The sequence below is a fragment of the Triturus cristatus genome, chromosome 5_1, assembly GCF_964204655.1.
Source record: "Triturus cristatus chromosome 5_1, aTriCri1.1, whole genome shotgun sequence".
Classification (NCBI taxonomy): domain Eukaryota; kingdom Metazoa; phylum Chordata; class Amphibia; order Caudata; family Salamandridae; genus Triturus; species Triturus cristatus.
This window is the reverse complement of record NC_140587.1, coordinates 263,240,403-263,265,946: the sequence shown is the minus strand read 5'-3', so window position 1 is coordinate 263,265,946 and position 25,544 is coordinate 263,240,403. Positions and strand designations below refer to the sequence as shown.

The following is a 25,544-nucleotide window of genomic DNA, read 5'->3' as shown; positions in this document are numbered from 1 at the left end:
ACTGCCAGGACCTGGAAGGACCTTCTCCTCCAGCTCTGTAAACCCCCTTGCTGGCAGACTTCATAAAAAGACTCAAGCCCTGGCTCTTCGATGGAGACACAGCGGCTAGATACCCCTAGGGTGGACAGTGTTGCACTATACAAATGCTGTTTGATTGATTGAGTTAATGCTGTCATTGGAAACAAGAAGGGTGTCCTTCCACAAGTGCCAACCCACAAGTAGCTAACCTACAAGATTGGCACCTTGCACACAAGTACGGTTTGTTCCCCGGATAGTCGTATCACCTGCCTTGCATGCATTGGGACACAACCTTGTTACTGAAAGCAACCAAATACGTGAGACCAAGAATGCTTTATCAGCTAGATGTCACCCTGATATATCAGACTGGTGTCACCTTCTGTCCTTATTCCTGTAATGTTGGATAAGCAGCTGAAGCCAACACCTGTCAAAGACTGTGGCATCTCTTCTCAACACCTTCATCTCTCACTGCTGCTGTCACAATGCTCTATCCACAAGGATGGTGTCTCCTAGGTGCTCATTCACCAAGTTAATCTGGTTTTCTCTCTACCAGTGACGCCCACCACCCACTTTCTTTTGGTCTCCAGGGGGCTGGCATAGAGACAGCATCATTCACCACAATGGCTACAGCAAACACCCCAATCCTTCATAGGACAGACATGCGAGTCTCAAACTCAAAGGGTAGGACATCTGGGGCACCAGTCCTCTCAGTCCCCTTCCCCTGCGGCATCAGCCGCAAAGGCATGTTAGTTTTGCCTAAACAGTGCACACACATCGCATGCAGAGCAGGATTCATTCAGTAATTCCTCCTGTGGCATCATGTATGACAGATGGGTCATACAGATCGTTCAGCATGGCTATGCCATAACCTTCCTTTTGCTCTGTTAAATTTCCCCCAACATTTTACCAACTTTCAGGGGACTACCTCCCCATTCTGTTACAGGAGGTGCAAATGTCGCTCTCGAAAGGTACTATCAAAGGGTTTCGAACACAGAAAGAGGACTAGATTGTTATTCTCACTATTTCCTTGTGCAGAAAGTGGACGGAGACCCCTGACCTATATTTGATCTTCAATCGCTGAATGCTTTGCTGTGGAAGGACAGATTCAAAATGCTCATGCTAGCTAGGTCTTAGACTTTGGGTACTGGATGGACTTCTTGGATCAGCAGGACTCATTTTCATGTACCCGTTCTGCTGTTCTACTGACGTTAAGTGTGGTTCAACGTCAGCTAGGAGCATTTTCAGTTTATACTGCTCCCCTTCGGCCTCATTAACTCCGCTCATGTGTTTATGAAAGTGATGATGATAGTTGCAGCACAACTTTGGAGGGTTTCTCCTACCTTGATGACAAGCTGTTGAAGGTGGGCTCGCCACAGTCAGTCATAGGCCACCTCCAGATGGCAAACCTCTTAACATGATTAGCATTCACAATCAATGATCCAAAGACCCACCTGACTCCTTTGCATAAGCTTCCGCAGACTATTCTGGATAGAGTGCAGTTCAAGACCTTCTCTTTGCCACAATGAGTCCAGGACATTTGGGTTATGTTCCTGTTGTTTCAGTCTTGGTCCTGAAACACATTGAGAAAGCTTTGAGGCTTCTTGGCCTTTTTGCCTCCTGCATCTTCCTGGTCGACTATGCCAGTAAAATGTAAATGTGAATCCAGTACTTGTATAGCGCACGAATCACCCCCGAAGGGGTATCTCGGCGCTGGGGGCCGTTGGGAAGATTAAGCAAGCTATTGCCCAGAGAAGTCTGTTGGAGCTGCAGGCCATCGTCTGGCTATGAAGGCTTTTCTGTCATCAATCAAGGGGGGGACGATTGAGGATCTTATAGACAACACCACCATGTGTTAGCACAACAAGCAGGGTTGAATGGGTCCGTAGTCCTGGCCAGGAGTCTCCAAGCCTCTGGGGTTGGTTGGAGTGTTACGGTTTTACCTGGGCACAAACCACCTGGCAGGATCCATGAAGGCTAGAGTGGACGAAATAAGCAGATGCCATCTAACAGATTACAAATGGTTTCTACATCCAGAGGTTGCGAAGGGTATCTTCCCATAGTGTAGAGACCCCTAGCTAGATTTTTTAGCCACTACTGATAACGTGCAGTGTCAAATGTTTTGCAAGTTGGAGTTTCTGTGAGAACATTCACTAGGCGATACCATCTGCTTGGAATGGAACATGGGACTCCTGAACGCCTTCCCGTCCCTGCCTCTAATTCCCAGATTACTGAAAAAGGTCAGGAATGACCAGCCCGAAGTCATACCAGTGGCTCCAAGCAGGGCCAGAGAGTGTGATACTAAGAACCCTAGGGCATGAGACTCTTTCTTTCCTCAAGTGAGGGTTCCGCTTTTAAGAGATTGTGTGTCGAGCCTGTGAAATCTTCATCTCCATGTGTGAAGATTGAGTTGCAGCAGTTGACTGTGTTTTATCTGCTGCCTGAAGTGGTGGATGTCATTCTTGCCACCAGACGCCCTTCCTAAACATCAATTTTTATCAGGAGACACATTTTGGCCTTTTGTGGTATCCGCAATAGTGACCCTTTACAAGTTAAGCCAAGCTGTCGCATATTCTTTTGTTCATTTTGTCTTTGGCCACGAAGTCCTTGCAGGAGGCACTATAAAAGTTTTTTTTCAGCCCCTATAGCCTTTCTACATTTGCTGGAACAAAGGTTCTTGTTAAAATCACCTGTTGTGATGAGGTTTGTGAAAAGTTGAACACGTTTTCCTCCCAAACCGTTTGTGATGCCGCAGTGGGACCTTAATTTGGTTTGAACATTTCTCATGTGCACTCCATTTAAACCTATTCATAGCTGCTTGCTGCTTCTCTTGTCTTTGATTATTTTTTCCCTTATTGTGATTACTTCCGCTCATCGCAGAAGCGTGCTTTAGGCACTGTTGGTGCCACCACCATACACCACCCTTTTTCCAGAAAAATTGGTGTTCAGAACTAAGGCAGCCTTCTTGCCAAAAGTTCTAACTCCTTTCCACGTTGGCCGATCTTTCACCCTGTCTACATTCTTTATCCTCCCTTGACACCCTCCACCCATCACCATCAGAAAGAAGTGGAGAAGCTTTATCGGTTGGACGCCAAAATGTTGATTGTACCTAGGAACACCGTATGAACGATCAGCTTTTTGTGGGGTTCTCAAGAGAAAAAAAACAAAAGACTTTGCAGAAGAGGAGCCTGTCGAGGTTGAATGTTGTGCACATCAGATTGGCTATTTTCTAGCCAGAAGCAGCCTCGAGGAGGTCCAAGAGCCTGTTCTACTACGGCCAAGGCTGCAACCACTGCATTTGGCCACCGAGAGCCTGTTCTTGACATCTGCCAAGCTGTGACATGAGCGTCAGTGCACACGTTCATGAAACACTACTGCCTTTACAACTAAGTCTGGCGGGAAGGACATTTTACCCACATAGTGCTGCAGGATTTTTTGGTCTGAGCTCACTCCACACACACCACCTTGGAGAGGTACTGCTTTGATAGCTCTTCTAAGGTGAAGAATTTGTGTTTAGCAGTATCCATCAGAAGAACAAGTTACTTACTTTGGGTAACTTTCTTTCTGGTAGCTATTCTAACACAGTGGTTAATTTGTGAAAAACAAAGTGCCAGGGCTCTCGTCTGGAGGCAGCTTACACCAGCCCATGGCTCCTATCAGTACTGCTTATAACAGAACTAACTACTAACCGTGAAACTCTACAAGTGGGGGGAGGGGAGAAGGATGTGGCATAACGGCCAGAGCTGCTGACTTTGACGCTGGGGAACCAGGTTCGTGGCTTGGCGTAGGCTCAACACCCTGTGATTCTGGGCAAATCACCTTATTTCCCTATTAGTCCAAAAATGAATGTGTCTCTTAACTGGTGCTCATGAAAAGTGCTCCAATACTTTTGGGTCGAGTTCGTGCTATAAGCACAGGTGTTGACTATCAAGTGCTGGTGCCCAGCACTGGAACCCACCGGCTCAAATTAAGCATTGCTCTCGCGTCAAATTCCTCACTGCCGTCCCACCTCCCCATTCTGTGGAGTGACCTCTGTTTTTACATATGAATAGGTCCCAAGTTAGGAATCTGCACACTGATATCAGCAATTATTCATGCTCTGCATGTGAGTTCACAGAAAGAGATAAGCAAGAAACGGACAGCACGCAGGGGTGCCGCTTAAGTGACGCTCCACTCTGTCACTTCTGGGGTGGTACAGAGCCACATGGGTGCCACCTAGCAGCATGTAGGAGCATTGCTGGAAATGTTTCCAGATCCAGTCTGTTGCCTGGAGAGTATTCTAAGGTGAGGATTCTGTGATTAAATATAGTATCCACCAGTAAGAGCCTTACCAAAGGTAAGTAACTTGTGCATTTGCTGGGCTTGAAGTGGAGTCAAGGACAACGCACATAGGATTGCTAATCAGTTACCATTGTAGCCTAATCCTGCTTGCTGAACATTGATTTCAGTTTAAATAGAAATATAACCTTTATTTTTTTTTTTATTGATTTAGATAACACCGGCTTGGAGGAACAAGAGAAAGAAAAACGGCGTCTTGTGATAGAAAAATTTCAAAAGGCACCTTTTGAAGAAATTGCTGCACAATGTGAATCCAAGGTGGGTCCTCAGCATGACGACTTCTGGTCTGCATTCTGAAAGGCTTAGTGGTTTTAATACCACGTAATATATTAATTTAACCTAATGCTAATGCCAGTAACACAATAATGACGAGCAATACAACAGGTTTTTTACACAGCAGTGTATGTTGACTCGCCTAAGCAAGCAAATTGTTTGAGGTAATGAGTGTTGATAATATTTAGTTATTATTTTGAATACACGGGCATGTGCGTGGCATTGTACGGGTGCATACCACATAGTGTAACATTGAGCCTCCACCCTTCACTGTAACTCCCTGCACCCTTTACTTGGCCGTGAGGACCAGGGCTGGCTTTAGCACTGGTGGCGCCCTGTGCCACAGTCTTTGTTGGCACCCTCCCCCAACTGACCTCCTTCTACCTGGATTCCTCCACTACCAACCTCCATGAGTTACCCTTATCTCTCCATAGCCCGTCTCTCACATGTATTTAATTTTTTTATACCACTATTTATACCAATGTAGGCTGCCAGAGCACATTATATTACACACACATTAAACAGACGCAATGAAATCACACGTGTAAACCAATGTATTGGCAATGTGACATAAGACATTAAGGACAACAAGGTGTCAAAGTCACATGTCATCTATGTTGGTGGGTAGTATATTTTAGGAGTGCTTGCACTGGAGAAGCACATACTCATAATTTAAAAGGTATCACAGTGGTTGTGATTGGCTTTACTAATGAATGTATTTCTACCCACACAAACTCTTTTTTAGCAATGAAAGACTGGAGAAAGACATAGGCTTTTACATCTATGCCATTCGATCACAGTTCATAGCTCACTGTGCTGTATTAAAAGCATTGTAACTTATAAACTGCAAGTAAAACGAGCATTAAAAATGCAATAGTTGTCGCCTTTCATTCAGTTAAAGCATTTGCTTTTCTATACAATACCATTAGCAAAGCAAATTACTTTAACGTAATAAAAGGCGAGACCTATTGCATTTTCAATGCTTCTTTGGCAGTGTTGTCTTTCTGTGGTCAGATCGCTTTAAAGTGTCCAATATTAACAATTATTTTAAACACGAGGGATTCATACCAAATGGAAAGTATAAATACAGATAATATATTTATTTACACGTGTAGCTGTTTTAGGACGCGCTGTGTGTCATCTTCAAACAACTGAGTCTGAAGAACAAAAAAAAAGTCCCTTCCTCCATGTTAAAACACTAAATATGATTGTTCTGGGTTCACAAATATATTTTTATGATTCTAAAAGTGCACGGAATATTATTTTTCGAACAATTATCGAAAATGGACATTCTAAACAAAAAAAGCAAGTTAAAATATTGTACCCATTCCCCAACAAGGAGTAGTGACAGTGTCCGACCCGTAGGCGCTTCTTTTATAAAGTCAGATAAAAAATGTTTGCATTTGCCTTTTAAACTTCCTCTAACCTCTTTCGAGTCCCTTCAGTCTCCTAAAATATACTGATGTAAAAGAGTGAATGTAGCCCCTCCCTGCTTGTTTAAATCGATAATTTATTCTTAACGATGAGTCTCTCTCTAAAATTGAAGTTTTTGTAATTCAAAGATCATCGAGTCACGGACCGACCCCCGCATGGAGAGCTAAAAATTAGTTTAATCACAGATACGGTTTCATTTCGATGCCCCCAAAATGTCCCACGCTGAACCCTTGGACCCCCCTTAACGTGGTTACCCGATAGGGAGGTTGAGAGAGTTCTGTTTGATGGGTCTTTGAGTGAACCCCTCTTTGTCTAGCAGTAAACACAGATCCATGTATCTGACAGTACGTTTTAACGTCTGTTTTATATTTACAAGTAGCATTTTTCCACAAATTAAGTTAAATTTCTTTAAACTTAGCTTCTGGGGCGCAGTCCCCATCGGAGCTGGTGCGTGGGCGTCTCTTTTGGGGTCAGTAGAGCAGGGCGTGCGTCAAAGTGTGGTTTTAGGGGTGTAGGAGGGAATGACTGCACGCTCAGATGCTTAAGAGAGCAACGGATGACGTCACCAGAGCTAAGAATTGCAGAAAAAGCACCGATAGAGTTAGGGTATGTGTGTACTGTGGGGGAGGGAGGTGGGTGGGGGGAAGAGGGAGCTGAGAGACGAAGGGATAGGGTTTGGGTGGGAAATGGGGCGGCAGAGACGGAGGGATGGGGTTTTTGGTTGTAAACGAGGGTCAGAGACTTGGAAGGTTGGGACAAATATGAAACAGAAAGTAAAGAAGCGTGGCCCATCATTGGACAGACAGAAGATGTGCACGCGGGTACTGCCTTTACTGGGGGCGAAAAAAAAGTCCCCAGTGTATCACGCCGCCAGTAATGCATCCAATCCCTGCGTACACATCTTCTGTCTCGTTTGTCTCCCCGCGTGCACACTGGAATTGTATCGATTCCAAAATGCCTCTGCATGGCAGAACAGCGCATGCGCTGCTTTTGCCAGGCCGAGACCTAAAAAGGATCTCGGTTAGAAAAGCAGTAACCAACTGATCTAGCAGAATAAAATACAATTCTTTGAATTTCATGTTACAGGTGCTTTGCCGGAGGCACATTAACCCTCTGTGCTACTTTATGATGAGTCAAAACTAGCACTAGACAAAACTCGGATCCCTTTCAGCAGGTCAGTTAATCACCAGAGTTATCTTGACATTTTATTGCATGGAAAATGCTGGGCACACATGGAACTAACTCTCCAAAGTGATTTTAATCATATAAAATATTTTTAAAATGCAGCGCACTTCAGCTCTGCGCCAGGTTCTTTAACTCCAGCCATGTTGAGGAATACTCTGGCGAAAAAATTAATTTCTTTCCCCTTTTAAACAGTCCTGAGTTGTATGCAGACGGAACGTAAAACTCTGAAGGGTTACCATGAATATTTATGGTGAACGATGCTCTGGAAACAGGATAATTGGTGTGCTTCTGCACAGAGTAAGCACCTAGATCTGTTAAAAATAAATTGTGACTAATATGCACTTGTATACCTCATATAGAATGCAGACACAAAGTTCTGTAGATTATATTCAATATCTCAGCATGTGGCTAGTAATATTCTAGAAATAATGGTGAACTTGTGAAATCGTATGCACAAATTTATATTATCGAATGAGTACAAAAACTACCACACGAACACCAGCAAATAGATATGTAGTGAATGGTGTTTGACATTTTAGATTAATCTACTATTATGTGTGGTAAGAAAGTGGAATGCGGCAATGAAGTCGTTGTGTGGAGTGAATCCTTTTGTGTCTCTTTTGATGCTTTCTATTCACATGCTATACTATTTATTTATTTTTCGAGTTTTGTATAGAGCAAACTTGAACTGAAGGTATCAGAGCACTTTACAGAGTTGGCAGAGCAGCAAATACATGAGTTAGATTTATAGTAAATATAAATATAAGTGTGTAAACGAAGTATACATCAGACATCCATATGTGTTGACGATGCAAGTTTGAGGTATGTACAGTATATACGTATCTAAAGAGACAATTAGTTATAGATTCCTTACCTTAGAATTACCCCCAGGCGCCAGACTGGATCCAGGGAAATGTTTTCATAGTAGTACCCCTGTGCGTTGGTAGGTGGCATCAGTCGACTCCGCGATCGTCGTTGGCGTCGGTTATTTCTTTTTCCGCACCAGCCAGCGCAGATCCAGAGAGTGGTACCTCTAGTCACTTTTTGACTACTGTTTTTCTACTTTTGTCAACTTTTTTTTGAGTTGATACGACTCCTGGTGCATGTAGGGATGTCCCATCCTCGAACCGGCTTCAAGGCTGGCGACTCCTGTCGTAAGTTGATGTTGGTTACGGACCCACACCTTGTGTGCCTTTGGTGTTTGGAGCACAACCACGACCCGAAGTCGTGCTCCGACTGCTGGGCCATGAACCCAAAGTCTTATCGGGAGCGGTTCTGAAAGCTTCTCGAGGCTCCGCACCGTTCGAGGTCCCGGTGGAGAGAGAGAGGTCACGGGACCCGTCGCGGAGCCATCATCACCACGCATCATCGAAGTCTTTGTCTTCGGGTGAGTTGAAGCACAAAAAGAAGGCGAAGCATCATCATCAGTCTTCTCGTTCTCCCCATCCATTGGCCGATGCGACGCAGGATGCAGACAGTAGTCGTCCGGCTCCACCCGCGGAACCTGTTGGGTCAACTCCGAGCCTCCCTCCCTTTCCGGGAGCCGGGGTGACCCCTGCCCAAATTAGTAGTATTTACGAAGTCCTCCACTCGATTTTTGGGCAGCCCAACTGCCGGCGTGCCTGACGACACCCCTTCTGACGCCGTTTGTGTCCTTAGCCAGCGTCGAACCCAGCCTCCATCCTGACCTCAACCGACGCCAGATCCGACGCAGAGTGGTACGTTTCTGCCAGTGTTCTAGCCTGGCGTTCCCTATTGCCCTGAGTGGCAGCCAAAAGAAGGCGAGGAGGACTGGGAGTGGGTCTGGTGACCCTTTTGCTGACCATTCGAGTGAACCGAACTGGAGAAAGGAGTTGGGTGCCAGTGGTCTGAATACTTCACCAGATCCTGGTATGCTTTCTCCCCCTACCATGGCTACGGAGGAGGGAGCCTCAAATGCAGTGGTGTTGCTTAGGGTGGCTGAGGCCTTGCACTCTGAACTTCCTATGGTTCCGATTAGGACTAACCTCCTGACCGAGGTACTTCAACCGGCAGTGGCCTCTTCGGAGCCCCTCCTGCCGTTCAATGTGGTCCTTACCAACATCCTTCTGGGCACCTGGTCCAAGCTCAGCACAGGGACTCCTGTGGATAGGATGATTGTCCAAGGCCCCGGGTGACCCACTTTTCCTCTCCCAACACCCTACCCGTGAGAGCTTGGTGGTCCAAGCCTCTACTTCTAAGGGCGCATTCCCTACTGCTCCCCCAGATAGGTAATCCAAAAAGCTGGACCATCTTTGGAAGAAGATGTTTTCTTCCGCCAGCTTGGGACTGCGGTCAGTGAACACCGCATGTCTTTTGGGCTGTTATTCCCACTCTGTGTGGGATGCGGTTGCGCAGGTGCTTCCACAGAGCCCGGACGAGGCCCGGGCCACACTCTCCTGCGCAGTCGCTGAGGGTAGAGATGCAGCGAAGTTCACCATTAATTGTGGGCTGGACACCGCCGACTCGCTAGGCAGAACTATTTCAACGTCAGTAGCCCTACATTGCTACACCTGGCTGAGGTCCACTGGCTTTTCGGGTAATGTCCAATAGACTCTTTTGGACTTGCTTTTTTTTTGTATATCGTTTTATTAATGAAAAACAAATAAAGATCAGCACAGATACACAAGGCGTATTTACACATTATACGTAGGAGAAGTTTGCACAATTACATTTGGTAAGTAAGAATTGCAATCTAGTATATTTCTAGGACACGGTTTTAACAAATCAAGGTGTGGCCTGGTCATCTAGGTCAATACTACGAGGCGGAGTACAAAACTCCCCACGGTATGTGTTCCAGGCCCCCCAATTTAACAACCGCTTCTTCTGGCACCCCCTTGTAACATAGACAGTCTTTTCCCTAAACATGCACCAGTCCGTGCTTTTCTCCCAGTCCGTGAGGGTGGGGGTTGGGTGGCACCCCATTGTTGAGCTATATTTCTTTTCGCCACCATTAGTCCCAATGTCACCCAGGTTCTGCCCATCCTTCCCAAATCTGTGGGTTCCCATACATTCAATAAGCATCTCTTCACCTCAAGGCGTATGTCTAGCCTCAATACTTCGCTCATAACCGTGTCGATTTGTCGCCAGTATCTCCAAATTAGATCACACACCCATATTTTATGCATGAATGTTCCCTCAGATCCGCACTGACGTCTGCATGCACCCCCCTCATCCCTCCCCATTTGGACCAGACATGGCCCAGTGACATACACTCTGTGGAGAATTTTAAGCTGGACAAGTCTCAACCTGGCCGATATGGCCACTTCCTTCGGGGAGGATAGGGCCTCCTGCCACTCCTGGCTAGGGCAATAAGAAGAGGGGAAAGGGAACACCCCTGTCTAGTGCCACGCCCCAGCTCGAAGAGCGTAGATTTTCTATTGTTCACCACAACCTGCGCCAAGGGTTTGGAATATAGAAGCCTGATCCACCAGGTAAATCCCGCCCCGAATCCCATCTTCGTTAGTACAGCAAACAAGGATGGCCAGTCTGTGGTGTCGAATGCCATTGTGGTATCTAGGGAGACCACAATTGCTGGTTCTCGTAACGTATCTAACCTCCCCATTTCTCCATGTAACCTCCGGAGTTTCAAGGCTGTGTTCCGGTGGGGCATGAAGCCCGACTGGTCTGGATGCACCAGTCGGTTGGCCAGCGGTTTAGCAAGAATTTTGGGCTCTGCGTTCAGGAGGGAAATGGGTCTATAAGACGAACATTGCATTCTAGGCTTGCCCTCTTTGTGGATCGTGACGATCGTGGCTATACGCTGATCTATCGGCAGCTCGCCGTGCTCCCTGCTCTCCGAAAACATAGCCCTCAGTCGAGGTGCCAGTTTGTCCGGTGCAAGTTTGTACAGTTCAATTGGAAGGCCGTTGGGGCCCGACGCCTTGCCCGCCTGAAGGCACCGAATCACCGCCGCAATTTCATCATTTGTGAAGTCACTATCCAAGAGTTCTCGGTGCTCAGGCGATAAGAAGAGGAGGGCAATATCTCTAAGTAGTGATTGAGAATCTTCTTCCGAGAGTTGGGTGTGTGTTTCTGTTACAATTATATCCCTTTTTCCTACACTGTCCTTTCCTCTTTTACCTCTCTCCTCTTTTGGAATCTTCCTCCCTTCCTTCCCCCCCTGCTCTCTGTCCTCCGTTGGTACTTCCCTTCTGTGGGCCGAGAGGCTGCTTTAGAATGTTGGGAACGTTCCTAGTGTAGCTCACTTGAGACGAACTGTGGAACGCTGTGGAGGTGAAATAAAGAAGATCTTACTTACACCATTGTGCTGTCATCTTTTCAACACTGGCGACTAGAAGACTGCGTGAGGGAGCAGTTTCCACCTCCATCCCTTTGATATTCATACACCTTGTGGCCCACGAGGTCAGGTACTTTTAACATAGTCTAAGGAAATGTTAAACCATTCCTTGTAGTTAACCAGCGTAGCGGTGTGTGGTGGAGCTTAACCACTGGGAGGTGACTTTACGGCACTTCGAGTATTTTGCTGGTTTTGGACGTTTAATACATTGGGAGGTACGTCAAACTCTCACCTCAAAATCTTTGGGTGTTCCGTTTCCTTCTGGTTCCTGATGTGCTTTAAGGGACGATCGGATTTCAACGCTGAGTAATTTTCGTTGAGGGAGCCTTTCCTTTGACGTTTCCCTGCCCATTCGTGCGTCTGGTGTGCGTGGGGGCTCAGTGCCGAGCTTGGGAGCAGAAGACAGCTGTTGTTTGGGGGCACGAAGCGGATGGCCTTTCTCTTCTTCCTCGGAGTGATCGTGTCAGCTTCCTTGTTCCGTGTTCGTCTTTGCCGGCGCAGCCGTCCTTAGTTCAGCCACGCCTGCAGTGTCATCAGAGGCGGGGCTGGTTCCTCACGAACTGTTAACCCCTGATAACCCATATTCTACAGTTTACGCTTTCAAAGGAGCTTTGTGTGAAGTTTCTACTTCATTTCTTCATCACGGCCTTTTTGTATCTTTACCTCGTTTGCGGTGACAGGCACACCACTCCAATCCGTAGCAGCCTGTCATCTCTATTGTACTGCGGATGCCATCCATTATTAAGCATTCTGAGGAAATCGATGTTGATTAGAAATTAACGGTGACAGGCACACCTAAAACCTTTAGTAGCCTGTCATCTATATCTTTACCTCGTTTGCGGTGACAGGCACACCACTCCTATTTGCAGCAGCCTGTCATCTCCATTGTACAGCGGATGCCATCCATTATTAAGCATTCTGAGGAAATCGATGTTGATTAGAAATTAACGGTGACAGGCACACCTCAAACCTTTAGCAGCCTGTCATCTCTAATTCAGCGGAGGACAACCATTAAGAAGCGTTCTGTGGTGGATTTGACACTGTTTAGACATACTATCAACTGAAATCTTCGTAGCATTTCCTCGCTCAAGCCAGTTGCTAGTGACAGACTCTGTTCAGACTGTAGAATTGTTGTTGATTATTCCTGTGTAGATTACCAGTGCATATATTTTGTTAAAATGGCGGCTAATATGTCTCAACCTCCTCCATACTTAAATGAGTTTTCAGAACCAAATTGTCCTTGGAATGAATGGGAAAAAGTGTTTGAGTCATATTTAATAGCCATTGGGGGGGAAAGATTTGGTCCGATAAGAAAACAGCACATTTTGTTGCATAATCTTGGGTCCCATGGCAGAAAAGTTTTTGATACGCTTCCTGACATTCCGCAAGATTCCAACTTAGCAGATGATCAGTTGGATCTTTACCACTTGGCATTGACAAAATTGAGGTTACATTTTGGTGATAAAGTGAATATTGTTCTTGAACGACACAAATTTTTTAGCAGGGTTCAGGGAAAGCAGGAAAGTGTCTCAAGTTATGTGGCTGTACTTAGGGGTCTGAGTGAGTTATGTGAGTTCGAGAATCTTAGAGATTCACTTATAAGGGATCAGGTGGTGAGATGTACTAACAATCCTAGGATCCAAGAAAAACTATTACAGAAGCAACCTGATCTTAAAAATACTATAGAAATAGCGAAGTCCATAGAACACACAGCGCTATGCATCAAAGAGATGAAAACACCTATCAATAGTGAACCGGTGTCAGAGGTAGCCAAGTTAAACCTTGAGGATACGGTATGTAAGGTAAAAGAGAAAAGTAATGAAAACTCACGTAATGATGATAATACTAAACTAAAATGTTATCGCTGTGGCAGCAGCAATCACTTAGCTAATAGTCCGAATTGCCAAGCAAGATCGTATATTTGTAGGAAGTGTAATAAAAAAGGTCACCTGGCTAGGTTGTGCCACAGCAATCAAAAGAAACCGTATGTTGCAAGTGATGCTAATGATAGTAAACAAGAGTGTGTGAAGAAAATTGTATTTCAGATTCATGATGGCGGGGAGATCAATCAGATAAAATATCCCCAATGTGATGTCAGATTGAATGGTAAAGTGATTAAGATGTACGCAGATTCGTGTTCACCGTTTACTCTACTTAATGTGTCTGATTTCAAGGAAATGAACATTGGGAAAGAGAAAGAATTACAGGTTGCTGATATTTCACCAAGCAGTTACACAAAAGACTCGATTCCTATAAAAGGGATGATGCAAACCCTAATTTCTTTTAAGGACCGTTCCACTTCAGGGAAAATTTATGTTGTGGAGGAAGGGTCCAATCTGCTGGGTTGGCAGCATCAAAAGGAATTAGGGATAAGATTAGACCCCAACAACCCAGAGCAAGTGCTGGTTGTTGACCAGGAGGTGTCAGGTAGAGAAATTTGTAAGGAATTCCCTGAGGTATTTACTGAAGAGTTAGGACTTCTCAAACATTATCAGCATCGCATAAAACTCAAACTTAATGCTAAGCATAGGGTACATAAAACCAGACCTATACCACACCTCATGTGGGAACCATTAAAGAAGGAGTTAACTAAGTTACAGAACTTAGGGATAATATGTCCCATAGATTGCTCTGAATGGGTTGCCCCCATTGTAATTGCCCGTAAGGCCCATGGAGAGGACATCAGATTATGTATTGATCTTAGAGACCTAAATGACAGCATAATAGTTGAGAGGCACCCGTTGCCCCGCATACACGAAATACTCAGTACGATGGGCAAAGCTACTTGCTTTAGTGTGCTAGATCTATCAATGGCATACCACCAGGTAGAGTTACACCCGGATTCGAGAGAACTTACGGCTTTCACCACCCCTTTGGGCACATTCATGTTCTGCAGAATGCCATTTGGATTAGCGTCTGCGGCTGCAGTATTTCAGAAAATCATGCAGCACGCACTGGAAGGCATACCCAAGACTTTATGCTTCCAGGACGATGTCCTAATTTATGGTGCTACCACAGTAGAGCATGATAAGAACTTATTTCAAGTGCTTAACAAGTTTAAGGAGGCTGGTCTTAAACTCAAGGAAGAAAAGTGTAAGATAGGGGTGAGCACAGTTGACTACCTGGGACATACTATCAGCAAAGAGGGCTTTAAACCTAAAATGTGCTTAGTGGAAGCAGTGAAGGATGCCCCTGCCCCTACTAACAAACAAGAACTCATGTGTTTCTTGGGGTTAGCAGAGTATATGGCAAAATATGTGAAACATTTTGCAGATCTCACCAGCAATATTAGAGATCTAACTAAGAGTAACTCACAGTTTAAGTGGCAGGAAGAACACCAGAATGCTTTTGAGAAATTAAAGGCAGCCATACTCTCCACTCCATACCTGTGCAACTTTGACCCCAATAGGAGGACTATAATCACTACAGATGCTAGTAACAAAGGCCTTGGTGCTACACTATCACAAGTAATTGATGGTAAGGAGTGCATAGTTGCGTTTGCTTCACGGGTGCTTACCAAGCCTGAAAAGAACTACTCCATAATAGAAAAAGAGGCCCTATCATGCTTCTGGGCCATTAAACACTTTAAATTCTACTTATGGGGTATAAAATTTACTGTGCGCACTGACCACAAACCTCTTATTTTTATGTTCAACCCGAAAGGGACTCACAACAGCACCCCAAGAGTAGCAAGGTGGGTGTTAGGGTTAGAAGGCTTCTGTTTCAAGGTAGAATATGTTGCAGGAGAACACAATTTGGCTGCTGACTTCCTTTCAAGAGCACCTTTAAATGTGGAAGAACAATTTGGGATCACGGAATACCCCATCCTGGAAATACACTCATCCACTATTAACTCTGATGAATGGTGCACCTTGCAAGAACAAGACATGACCCTTACACAATTGAAGAATTACGCATTACAGGGGTGGCCAGACACGTGTGATCAACTCAACCAAGAAATTAAGAAATATTGGGAGGTGAGGTATGAAATTAATTTACAGCAAGATCGAGTTTGGAGAAATGACAAAATTATACCACCATCAGGGATGAGAGAGAAAATCATTGATCTCGTCCATGAAGGACATCTAGGACGTAGCTTGACTAAGTCTAGACTTAGGGAACGTTATTGGTTCCCAGGAATGGATTCATTGGTCGAGAACAAAGTTAAGAATTGCAGTGTGTGCGCGAACAGCGACAAGTCAAAGGCTACTTCCAAAGCGCCGTTATCCCCAGTATCCATACCTTGCAAACCATGGGACAAGCTAGCCTTGGATATGATAGGTCCTATCAACAGGAAAGGGGTGAGCAAAAGATTTGCATTTGTGTTAACTGATTATCACTCCCATTGGGTGGTTATTAAGATGGTTACTCAAACTAATACTGAATCACTCATAAATTTCTTGAGGGACACTTTTGCATCTGAAGGAATCCCCTCAACCATTGTAACTGACAATGGAGTGCAATTCACTTCTTTAGCTATGTCGTCCTTTCTGTCTAAGTTAGGGATCACACAGCATAAGACAGCTCTTTATTGTCCCAGGGCTAACGGCATGGTTGAAAGAGTCAACAGAATGATCAAGGAGCATATTAAACTTGCTTGTCATAATCAATTGTCAGTGGAATTGGTGCTGCAAGAAATGTTATGGGCATACCATACCACTCCCAATCAAGTTACGGGCATATCCCCATTTTCTTCTCTTAGAGGGAGGAAACCTGGAACCAAGTTCTTTCCTAATTGGATTGGTGGGGGAGAATCTGTTGAATATGATGAGGAAGAGAGGTGTAGGAAGGTTGTTTCCAACCAGACCAAATACAAACAGTACTATGATACCAAGAAGGGTACTAAGGAACAGAAGTGGGATGTTGGTGACTGGGTGGTTGTTAAAAGGCCCACTCGCAGTGGGGAGAGTGAATCGAAATTTTCTGAACCTATGAAGATTGCAGAAGTTAGGCAAAATACTGTCATTCTTGAAAATGGCCAATGCTGGAGTATGGACAGACTATCCCGCTCTACTGTTCCTAGCTCATAACATCGCATAGGTCTCTTTACCTTTCTTTAGCCTATGTTGTATACATATTAATGATGTTGTTTTAACTGCCTTTACCTTGCTTACGTTTCAAGCTTAAGGTGTCATTCCCGTTCCTCTTCTTTAAGGGGAAAGATGTGTTACAATTATATCCCTTTTTCCTACACTGTCCTTTCCTCTTTTACCTCTCTCCTCTTTTGGAATCTTCCTCCCTTCCTTCCCCCCCTGCTCTCTGTCCTCCGTTGGTACTTCCCTTCTGTTGGCCGAGAGGCTGCTTTAGAATGTTGGGAACGTTCCTAGTGTAGCTCACTTGAGACGAACTGTGGAACGCTGTGGAGGTGGAATAAAGAAGATCTTACTTACACCATTGTGCTGTCATATTTTCAACAGTTTCGTATATGCAACTATAATGGGCTGCAAAGATGTTAGCTATAGCTTGTGGATCTGTGAGGGACTAACCGTCCTTATTTATTATTTCCGGCACCAGTCTGAATGCCATCTCCTTTTTGTCCAACCACGCCAGGAGTTTCCCGGCTTTGTCACCCAGGTCATACACTCTGCCCGCAGACTCCCTCGCAAAAGTTATAGCTCTCTTTGTGGCTATCGCCTTATATTCGTCTTTTTTAAGCTGCAAGGCGTGTGTCTCTTCCGGTGTCACCCCCGCCTCCAATTCTCTTTCTAGCCCGAGGACTGCACCCTCAACCTCCACCAGGCCTTTCATTCTATCTTTCCTCTTACCTGCGATTAAGGAGAGCTCCTGCCCTCGGATCACTGTTTTAAACGCTTCCCACAACGTCTGGGTGGAGTCGACCGAGCTCTCATTTTCTTGGAAGTAGTGATCTATCGCCAATAGTAGGGCCTTGCGTGTTGCCAGGTCGAAAATACCTCTTGCCAGATGTCTTATTTCACGGATAGATGTGAGTTGTGTGGAGGGGACGATGACCTAGTTAATTCGTGAGAAACTATTATGCACCCCGGAATAGAATGTGTGTTGGACACTGTCCGGGTGAAATGCTCTCCAGGCATCGGCCAAACCAAGTGCCTCCAGAAAGTCTGGTAGCCATCTTGCACCCGTAGCAGTGACTTGTGGAGGATGCCTGTCTAACATTCCAGAGACCACCGAGTTAAAGTCTCCCCCCATCAATAGCAGACTTTCCGGCAGTGAGAGGAGCACCGTCCCAAGATCTTTGAATGTGCGAGCCTTCAGGCCAGGCAGAACGTACATTGACAAGCAGGTGACTGCGCGCCCCTCCCATAGTCCTGTTATGCCTATGTAGCGCCCAAGATCGTCTGTCCACGTAGATTGGATCATAAAGGGAAGGGAATTCTGTACCATTATACCCACCCCATGAGAACCGGTAGCTCCCTTCCTCCCCCCCCCCTTCGCCCCCCCCCCCCCGAACTTGCATGTAATGTCTCCACTGCTCTTCAAGGTGATAAGTTCCAAATTTCTACGCCTTTTTTAATTACCGAAGTACCCTTCAAAACAGCGTCAAATCCCCCTCCACGGCCTGATACCTTCGACACCGGGAGCCATAGTATTGCATCGAAAGGTGCATAGATTTCAGTCTGCCAGCTATGTTATGTGCTGCATAGCGCTCTAGTACGTAGAACCAGGGTCTCATTCCCTGGCCCCCCGCTGATTCTCCAGCCAGTCTGATGCCGATTCCGGGGTATCCAAAAAAATGCTTTACCATCTTTCTCCACCCGTAGCCGCGCGGGGAACAGCATGACGTATTTCCATCCTCTGTCTCAGAGTGTCCTCTTTACTTCCAGGAAGGATCTGCATTGCCGCTGGACTGTCTGCGTAAAATCCGGGAAGAAGATCGTGGCATTTTCGTACTTGAGTGGTGGGCTTGTCCTAGCGTTCGGGAGGATCACGTCTCTGTCGCGGTAGTTTAACTCTGCTGCAAGCATTGGCCGTGGGGGAGCTCCGGGCCTTGGCCGTCCCCCAGGGACCCTGTGCGCCCTTTCCACCACAAAGAATTTTAACCGGCCTTTAGGCTGGAGGTGGGTGAGTACGAGGTCTTCGACGAACAGGTCAGGGGCCTGCCCCTCCGCACGTTCCGGCACTTCCAAAATGTGCACATTATTGCGACGGGTGCGTCCCTGGTAGTCTTCAAATTTACCTTCAGCAAACTTCCGAAAGGTTTGTAACTCTCTTATCTCAACCTGCAACTGGGAGGTGTTGTTTACTAGACGCGTAGCAGTGATCTCCAGTTGCTTAACCTTTTTGTTTATTTTTGACAGGTCTGCTCGTATCAATGTGACGTCCGTGGATATCGCGTCCATCCTCTGCTCCATGGACGACCTCACGCCAGAAATGGCCTCCATGACATCCTTGAGCGTGAGTTCCGCGGGGTTATCTTCAGTTCTGCTGCCCGTCTTGTCCTTGGTCTGCTGGTCGTGTGGAGGCCTTCGGACACGTGTAGTGGTCCAATTTGTTCTGTTGGACCAGCCTGGAACCCTTCGAGCCCGACATATTAGTTGGGAACAGTTCCGCCCCAGATGCTGACCCCGGCAGCCTCCGTCTCGATCGCCGGCCCCTCGTAGCAGTAATTCGCCAGCAGGTAGCCTGAGCCCTGTCTCACGCCCCTTAGAGCAGCAGTGTCAATGCAATGGGGCCTCACTCGCCAGTCACAACGAGTTGGCGCTATCAGTTCAGCCGGGCCTGCAATCTCCGTTTGCAGGTCTCTCTGCGCACTTGATCCTGGCCACAGATTGGAATAGGCTTCTGGGGCTCCTTCAATTTTCACATTTGCTCATCAGCCCTTCCCCTTCCAGCTCCTTGGTCACTCAAGCTGAGCGTGTGCTTTGAAGATCTCTACCAGCTCCCCGGCTGGGTGGGAGCACTGCTGCAGCTTAAAACTGTCATGGAGACCAGGTGCCGGGTCGGGGATATTTGCCCGGATGGGCCGATTTGGCCAGACGTCACCGGCGTAGAAGGGAGCCCCCCGGGAGTGCTGTAAGCGGCGCTAGGTTTATGGGCTGCACTGCAGTGTGAAAGGGCAGGTGTACTCCGCGGCCATAAGCGAAGCTCAGACGACAGGGCCGACCCCGCAGTTCAAGTCCCTTGAGGTTCTCGGCCTGCGCCGCCGTGCGTAGTTACGTCGTCCGCTGCCTCATCAACTTCACTGCCAGGCTGCAAAGCTCGCGGAGGCCGCTGGCAGACTTCACCGTAACACTGGATTGTTTGGGTGCACGGCCGCGAGGAAGGCAGCGGCGGACACAGCTGAGGCTCCGATGCAAGAATTTGTGCAGCGAGACCGGATTAATGTGGCGGATCGTTATGGCGTAGGGGGTTTGTGGACGGAGCTAGTCTACCCAGCAGCCGCCATGGATCGCTGCTTGGCCACGCCCCCCCTGGACTTGCCTTTTGATGGCCGTTGCTTGTTTGGTGACAAAGCGGACAACGCACTTGAGCGCTTTAAGGATTCTCATGCTACTGCCAGATCCATGGGCCTCGCTTCTACCTCTCCCAGTCTGCTTTTCACCCTTTTTGTGGCTACGGAAGAGGTGCCTCACCGCACTCCGTCCAGAGCCACAGGTCTGCGCAAACTGTTCAGCCCCTGCGAGGGCGAGGACGTGGGACCCAGCGTCATGGGTCAGGGGGCCAGCGGGCAGGCCAGTCCACCCCTGCAAGAGCATCCAAACCCTCCTAGTCTGTCCTTTCAGGGCCAGCAGTTGCCAGCGGGCGGCAGGATCCGCCATCACCTCACCCATTGGCAACCCATCACATCAGACAGGTGGGTTTTGCAGATAGTCATGTCGGAGTATCACTTGTCCCTTCTCCATGAGGGAGTTACGGCCCTCTTGGCCAAGGGGGCTATCGAGTGAGTTCCTGCCCCAGAAGTAGGTTGTGGCTGTATTCACACTACTGTCTGGTTCCCAAGAAGGACAAAGGCCTGCGTCCAATCTCAGGAATGTCAACCGCTTCCTCTGGAAGGTGAAGTTCAAAATGTTGACGTTGGCTCAAGTCTTGTCTGCCCTCGACACTGGAGACTGGATGATAGAGGTGGACTTGCAGGATGCATATTTCCCCATCCCCGTCCTGCTGGTCCACAGGCGTATCCTACGGTTCACGGTAGGCCACGAGCACTTTCCGTTTACTGTGCTCCCTTTCGTCCTTACCAGCGCCCCTTGGGTGTTAACGAAAGTGATGGCGTGGTCACAGCTCATCTGCGCAGATCAGGGGTTCCAGTCTTCCCCTATTTGGACGACTGGCTGTTGAAGGCGGGGTCGCCCCAGGCTGTCGTCGCCCACCTCTAGACTACGGCGGACCTCCTGCATTCGCTGGGGTTCACAGTCAACGTGCCGAAGTCGCACCTGACCCCTTCCCAGAAGCTCCTTTTTATTAGAGCGGTTCTTTACACAGCGCACTTTCGGGCCTGTCCTCCCGAACAGCTAGTCCGGGATATTCAGTCTATGATACCGATGTTTCAGCCCCTATCCGTGGTTTCGGTCGGAATGACCCTGAAGCTACTGGGCCTCATGGCCTCCTGCATCCTGCTTGTGGATCATGCCAGGTGGCATATGCGGGCTCTGCAGTGGGACCTAAAGTCCAGAGGGCACAGCATCATGGGAATCTTTCCAATTGCGTCCAGATCTCAGAGGAAACTGCACACCAATTGCAGTGGTGGCTAACGAACCAGTATTGGGTCACTAGCAGATCTCTCTCCCATCTCCAACCGGAGTTCACAGTGGTGACAGATGCGTCACTCCTGGGATGGTGCGGCCACATGGAAGAGTCAGAGATCAGAGGTCTCTGGTCTCGGCAGAGTCCGGACTCCACATCAACCTTCTGGAGCTCCAGGCAATTCATCTTGCACTGAAGGCATTCCTTCCCTCTGTCCGGGGAAGAGTAGTGCAGGTGTTCACGGACAACACTACCGCCATGTGGTACTGCAACAAACAGGGAGGGGTGGGGTCGTGAACCCTATGTCAAGAGGCTCTCCATCTTTGGACATGGCTGGAACAGCAGGGCATATCTCTGGTGGTTCAACACCTGGCAAGTTCCCTGAACGCCAGGGCAGACGAACTCAGCCGCAGATGCATGATGGATCACGAATGGCGTCTTCACTCAGAGGTGGTGCAAGGTCTCTTTCAACAGTGGGGAAAGCCTTGGTTAGATCTATTCGTCACCGAAGAGAATGCGCAATATCAGCAGTTCTGTGCATTGGAATTTCCAAGGCCGCACTCGCTAGGCAACGCTTTTCGTCGCAAGTGGAGTTGCAGACTTCTATACGCCTTTCCGCCTATACCACTTTTGCCCAGAGTGCTGAAGAAGATCAAGTGCGATCAGGCCGAAGTCCTCCTTGTGGCTCCGGATTGGCCACAGAGAGAGTGGTATCCCGAGCTCTTACACAGGCCCATCGATCCTCCGATCCAACTGCCTCTTCTGGAGGATCCTCTGTCGCAGTAACAGGGGACGGTCCTCCACCAGAACCAGTCCAGCCTCCACCTCCTTGCGTGGAGATTGAGCTGCGACAGTTCACAGCTTTCGACCTTCCTCCCGAAGTCTGTAATGTTATTCTGGCAGCTTGGCGTCCCTCCACTAAGACGATATACTCTTGCAGATGGAAGAAATTTGTGGCATGGTGCACAGCAAAAGCTGTAGATCCTCTTTCCGAGGTTCTTTTGTTCCTCCTTTCTTTGGCCCAGCAGGGTTCTGCTCTGGGCACACTTAAGGGATATCTGTCAGCTGTTTCAGCCTTTCTTCATTAATAAATTAATTTCTCGAGCTTGAGTGTATACCTGGAATTAATGCAGGGTTCCAGTGAAGTTAAAGGTTTTGATTTTACACATTAAGTAGTTTATCTCCTACAGTACATTTAAATTGTAAGCATCTCTGTCTTTTTTCATGTACTACACTTGAGGGCGTACTTGGAAGCAGTGTTCAGTCTTCATTCGATGACTCAGTTTAGCTGACTGAGAGGCAAGGGAGTTAACAACAAATTTACAATTTAAATTTTCCTGTAGCTCATTTAGCCACCCAATGAGGACCATGAATCGGTAGGAAAAGTTTAGTAGGTGTATTACAATTTAGTAATTAATCCAGTGTAGGTGCATATCAAGAACACATTCTAAAGATACTAACTCATATCCAGCAAACTGAAACGCCGGAATAGGTTCAGTCTCAGTAGAATAAGACATACAAGGAGTAGAGTCACAGCAATACAATTACTAAGGAACAGAAATTGGTGTTCCTTAAAGAAATTCAGTTCTTCCTTTCTAAACATGAACAGATTTAAGGGTCATCTAATCCAGGCTCTAAGCTAGAATGAGAATTATTTAAAATAGGGTCTCAAAAGAAGGAAATGAAGGAAGGTAGGTGTCAGCATAGTGAAAACTCCAGTAGAAATCTTCTGGGAGGGGAAATCCGTGTTTAGCATGAAGCTACACACTTCTAAGGACAAAAGGAAGCAGAGATGTCCATACCTCTCAAAGTCGAAAGGGATCTGCTCTAAAGTCTAACTAATTAAAACCAAAAAGTTCCAAAAGCATCCATATTTCTTAACACATCACCAGAAATCTGTTATTCCTTTTGCTAGTAGTGTGCATCTGCAACATCCGTTTATTTACCCACCCCACAGAGCTCAAACGACCATGTTAACCGTGGGCAACCTCGTTCCTGAAACACGATGAATAGGAGACTACTTCTGCTCATTAAATTGTCCTGTTCTTCCCAAGATTTCTCTACTCAAGCCTCGCTATTTCTAATGCATAATACTCCTTACTCTAACAATGAAATCACAAAAACGAACCTTCAAAGGAAATAAATATGCAGAGCAAGAAAAAATATATTTCATGTTAAGAAATAAAAGGCCTTGTCAAGCCAACTTTAGCTCAGCATTTTCAATGTTCACTTTGAATACCTAATTATAATGCAAAGCATGAATAAATGAATTCATGATTACATATGCAATGTACTTTCAATAAATGCATTATATCTTAAAATAAGAGTGTAAATGTGAATAAGAACTACAAATCTTAATGTTAAGCTATACAGTAGAACACTCATGTATACAAATCCTGAGTTTCTACCATGAATACACTTCAGTAATACGATTTGGTGTTTCACTTTAGATTAATAAAGTTAAGGCACACAGAGTATGTAGTGTCTGGTACACATATATATTTCTCCTGTGACATGTAGGGGTGGGGCCGAAATTACGCTGCTTCACACTGAACAAGCCTTTTCAACTTCTGTATAATCACTGCTTACTATTTTAATACATAATATCCAGTTTTAGTAATGTATGCAATAAAAGAACCAGGAGTAAAGAAGTTTCTTTCTGTTAAGTTTGATGTCATGAAAATGTCAATATACCTTCCCTCCTCCATCTGGTAAAATCAAAGTTGCAGTATTCTTCAATAAAAGTGCATTAGGTTGCAACTACAGATTACAGAAAAGACCAACCTAAAGATCTTTGTTCACAGTCCCAGTGGTTAAAGGCTTTTTAGGTCAGACTTCTTCTCCATGGGAACTTAACTTAGTAGTTTCTAAATTGGAAACTTCACCTTTTGAGTGTATCTATAAGGCAACATTCCAGCAAATTTTCTCGAAAGAAGCTTCTCTGGTTACAATCACGTCAGCTAGAGGAGTTAGTGAGTTGTCAGCTTTATCTATGAATGGACCATATGCAGTTTTTCATCACAATAGGGTAGTGTTTAGAACGCACCCAATTGTTCTGCCGATACTCATCTTTAACTTCCATATCAATTGTTCTATTTATCTTTTAGTGTTTTTCACGTTTCCCCCCCCCTCCCCCCCCCCCCCCCCCCCCACTCCCGGAGGAAAAAAACACTACACTCACTAGACGTTAGAAGTCAAACAAAAAGCTCTGGAGGGCATTGGATGCATCCTCCTTTCATTATGACCCACCCTGAGAGGTATATTTTGCTTGTTTCCTCGGAGTGGGGTTGTGGTTGGGTGCAGCGTGTTTGATCCAACGAGTCCCGGGGCGCTGCGCGCCACACATGAAGCAATGTAATAGACTGTATTGGTATTTGATGATGCGAGCTGGATTGGGGTTTTATTCTTTATTTATCGTTTTGTCATTCATTTTCATTTTTTGTATTTGTACATATGACATGACTGTACTGATCTTGGTGCACGGAAGAGTTATTGTACTGTTTTTGGTTCTTCAATAAAAAATATTTGAAATTAAAAAAAGAAGTGTTAACATTTTTTTTATACTAAACCAAAGACATATGCAAATCTACCCATTTATTTGTAAATTATGGACCCCTCTTTGCCAGTTTACCGTCCTCTAAGCTAACCATTACTAGCTGTCCTGCGTAGTATGTTACCAACAGGCTAGTAAGCTACTGCCTGTTAGACCAAAAGCATATTCGATAAGGGAGAAAGCAGCTACATCTGCTTGGTTGAGGAATGATTCTCTTTCTGAAATCAGCAATGCAGTTACATAAAGAGTAGTCCACACATTCTCAAAACATTTTGTTTGGATGGGGACAATAAAGCTGATCCAACAGTTGGGCAGACAACTTACCAGAATATGTTTGGTTAAGACTTCATTTAGTTCAGTCCATATTACATCTTGAAGATGTACGATAAAAAAAAATGTTATTCGCTATGAAGGATATTCTTGCAGCTCTGTTCAACATCTATGAATATCAGTGAGGATCCTTCGATAGAGATGGAATTGTTGCTGGCAATCCCAGTTCTGCATCATAGAAATCCTTGCTGAAGTCGTAAACAACCCACATTCCTCCCTGAATTCCAGTGTTTTCCATTAATATCGTTGAAATTATGGTTTGCCCAAGTATGGAACCGTACCTAACATGGCCTATGTCTGGCTTTGAACGCTTTTTATTGACAAGGTTCCGTTTTGATTTGATTCACCTCTTGTTGGCAACTCCGAAAGGGGCACACCGAGGGCAAGTGCTACCTGCTTGCGGCTGCGACGGGAAGTCTCCGCAAGACTTGGTGC

General features: G+C 46.1%; 1 protein-coding gene across 3 annotated transcripts in view; it reads left to right on the top strand.

Annotated features, from left to right (window-relative positions):
- Positions 1–25,544, top strand: part of EFR3A (EFR3 homolog A) — a 1,080,015-nt gene that overhangs the window by 1,009,479 nt on the left and 44,992 nt on the right. For all 3 annotated transcript variants that reach the window (XM_085604916.1, XM_085604915.1, XM_085604914.1), the window contains one exon: positions 4,508–4,611. In XM_085604916.1, coding sequence (XP_085461042.1) covers positions 4,508–4,611 — 104 coding nt within the window. The remainder of the gene's footprint in view (positions 1–4,507; positions 4,612–25,544) is intronic.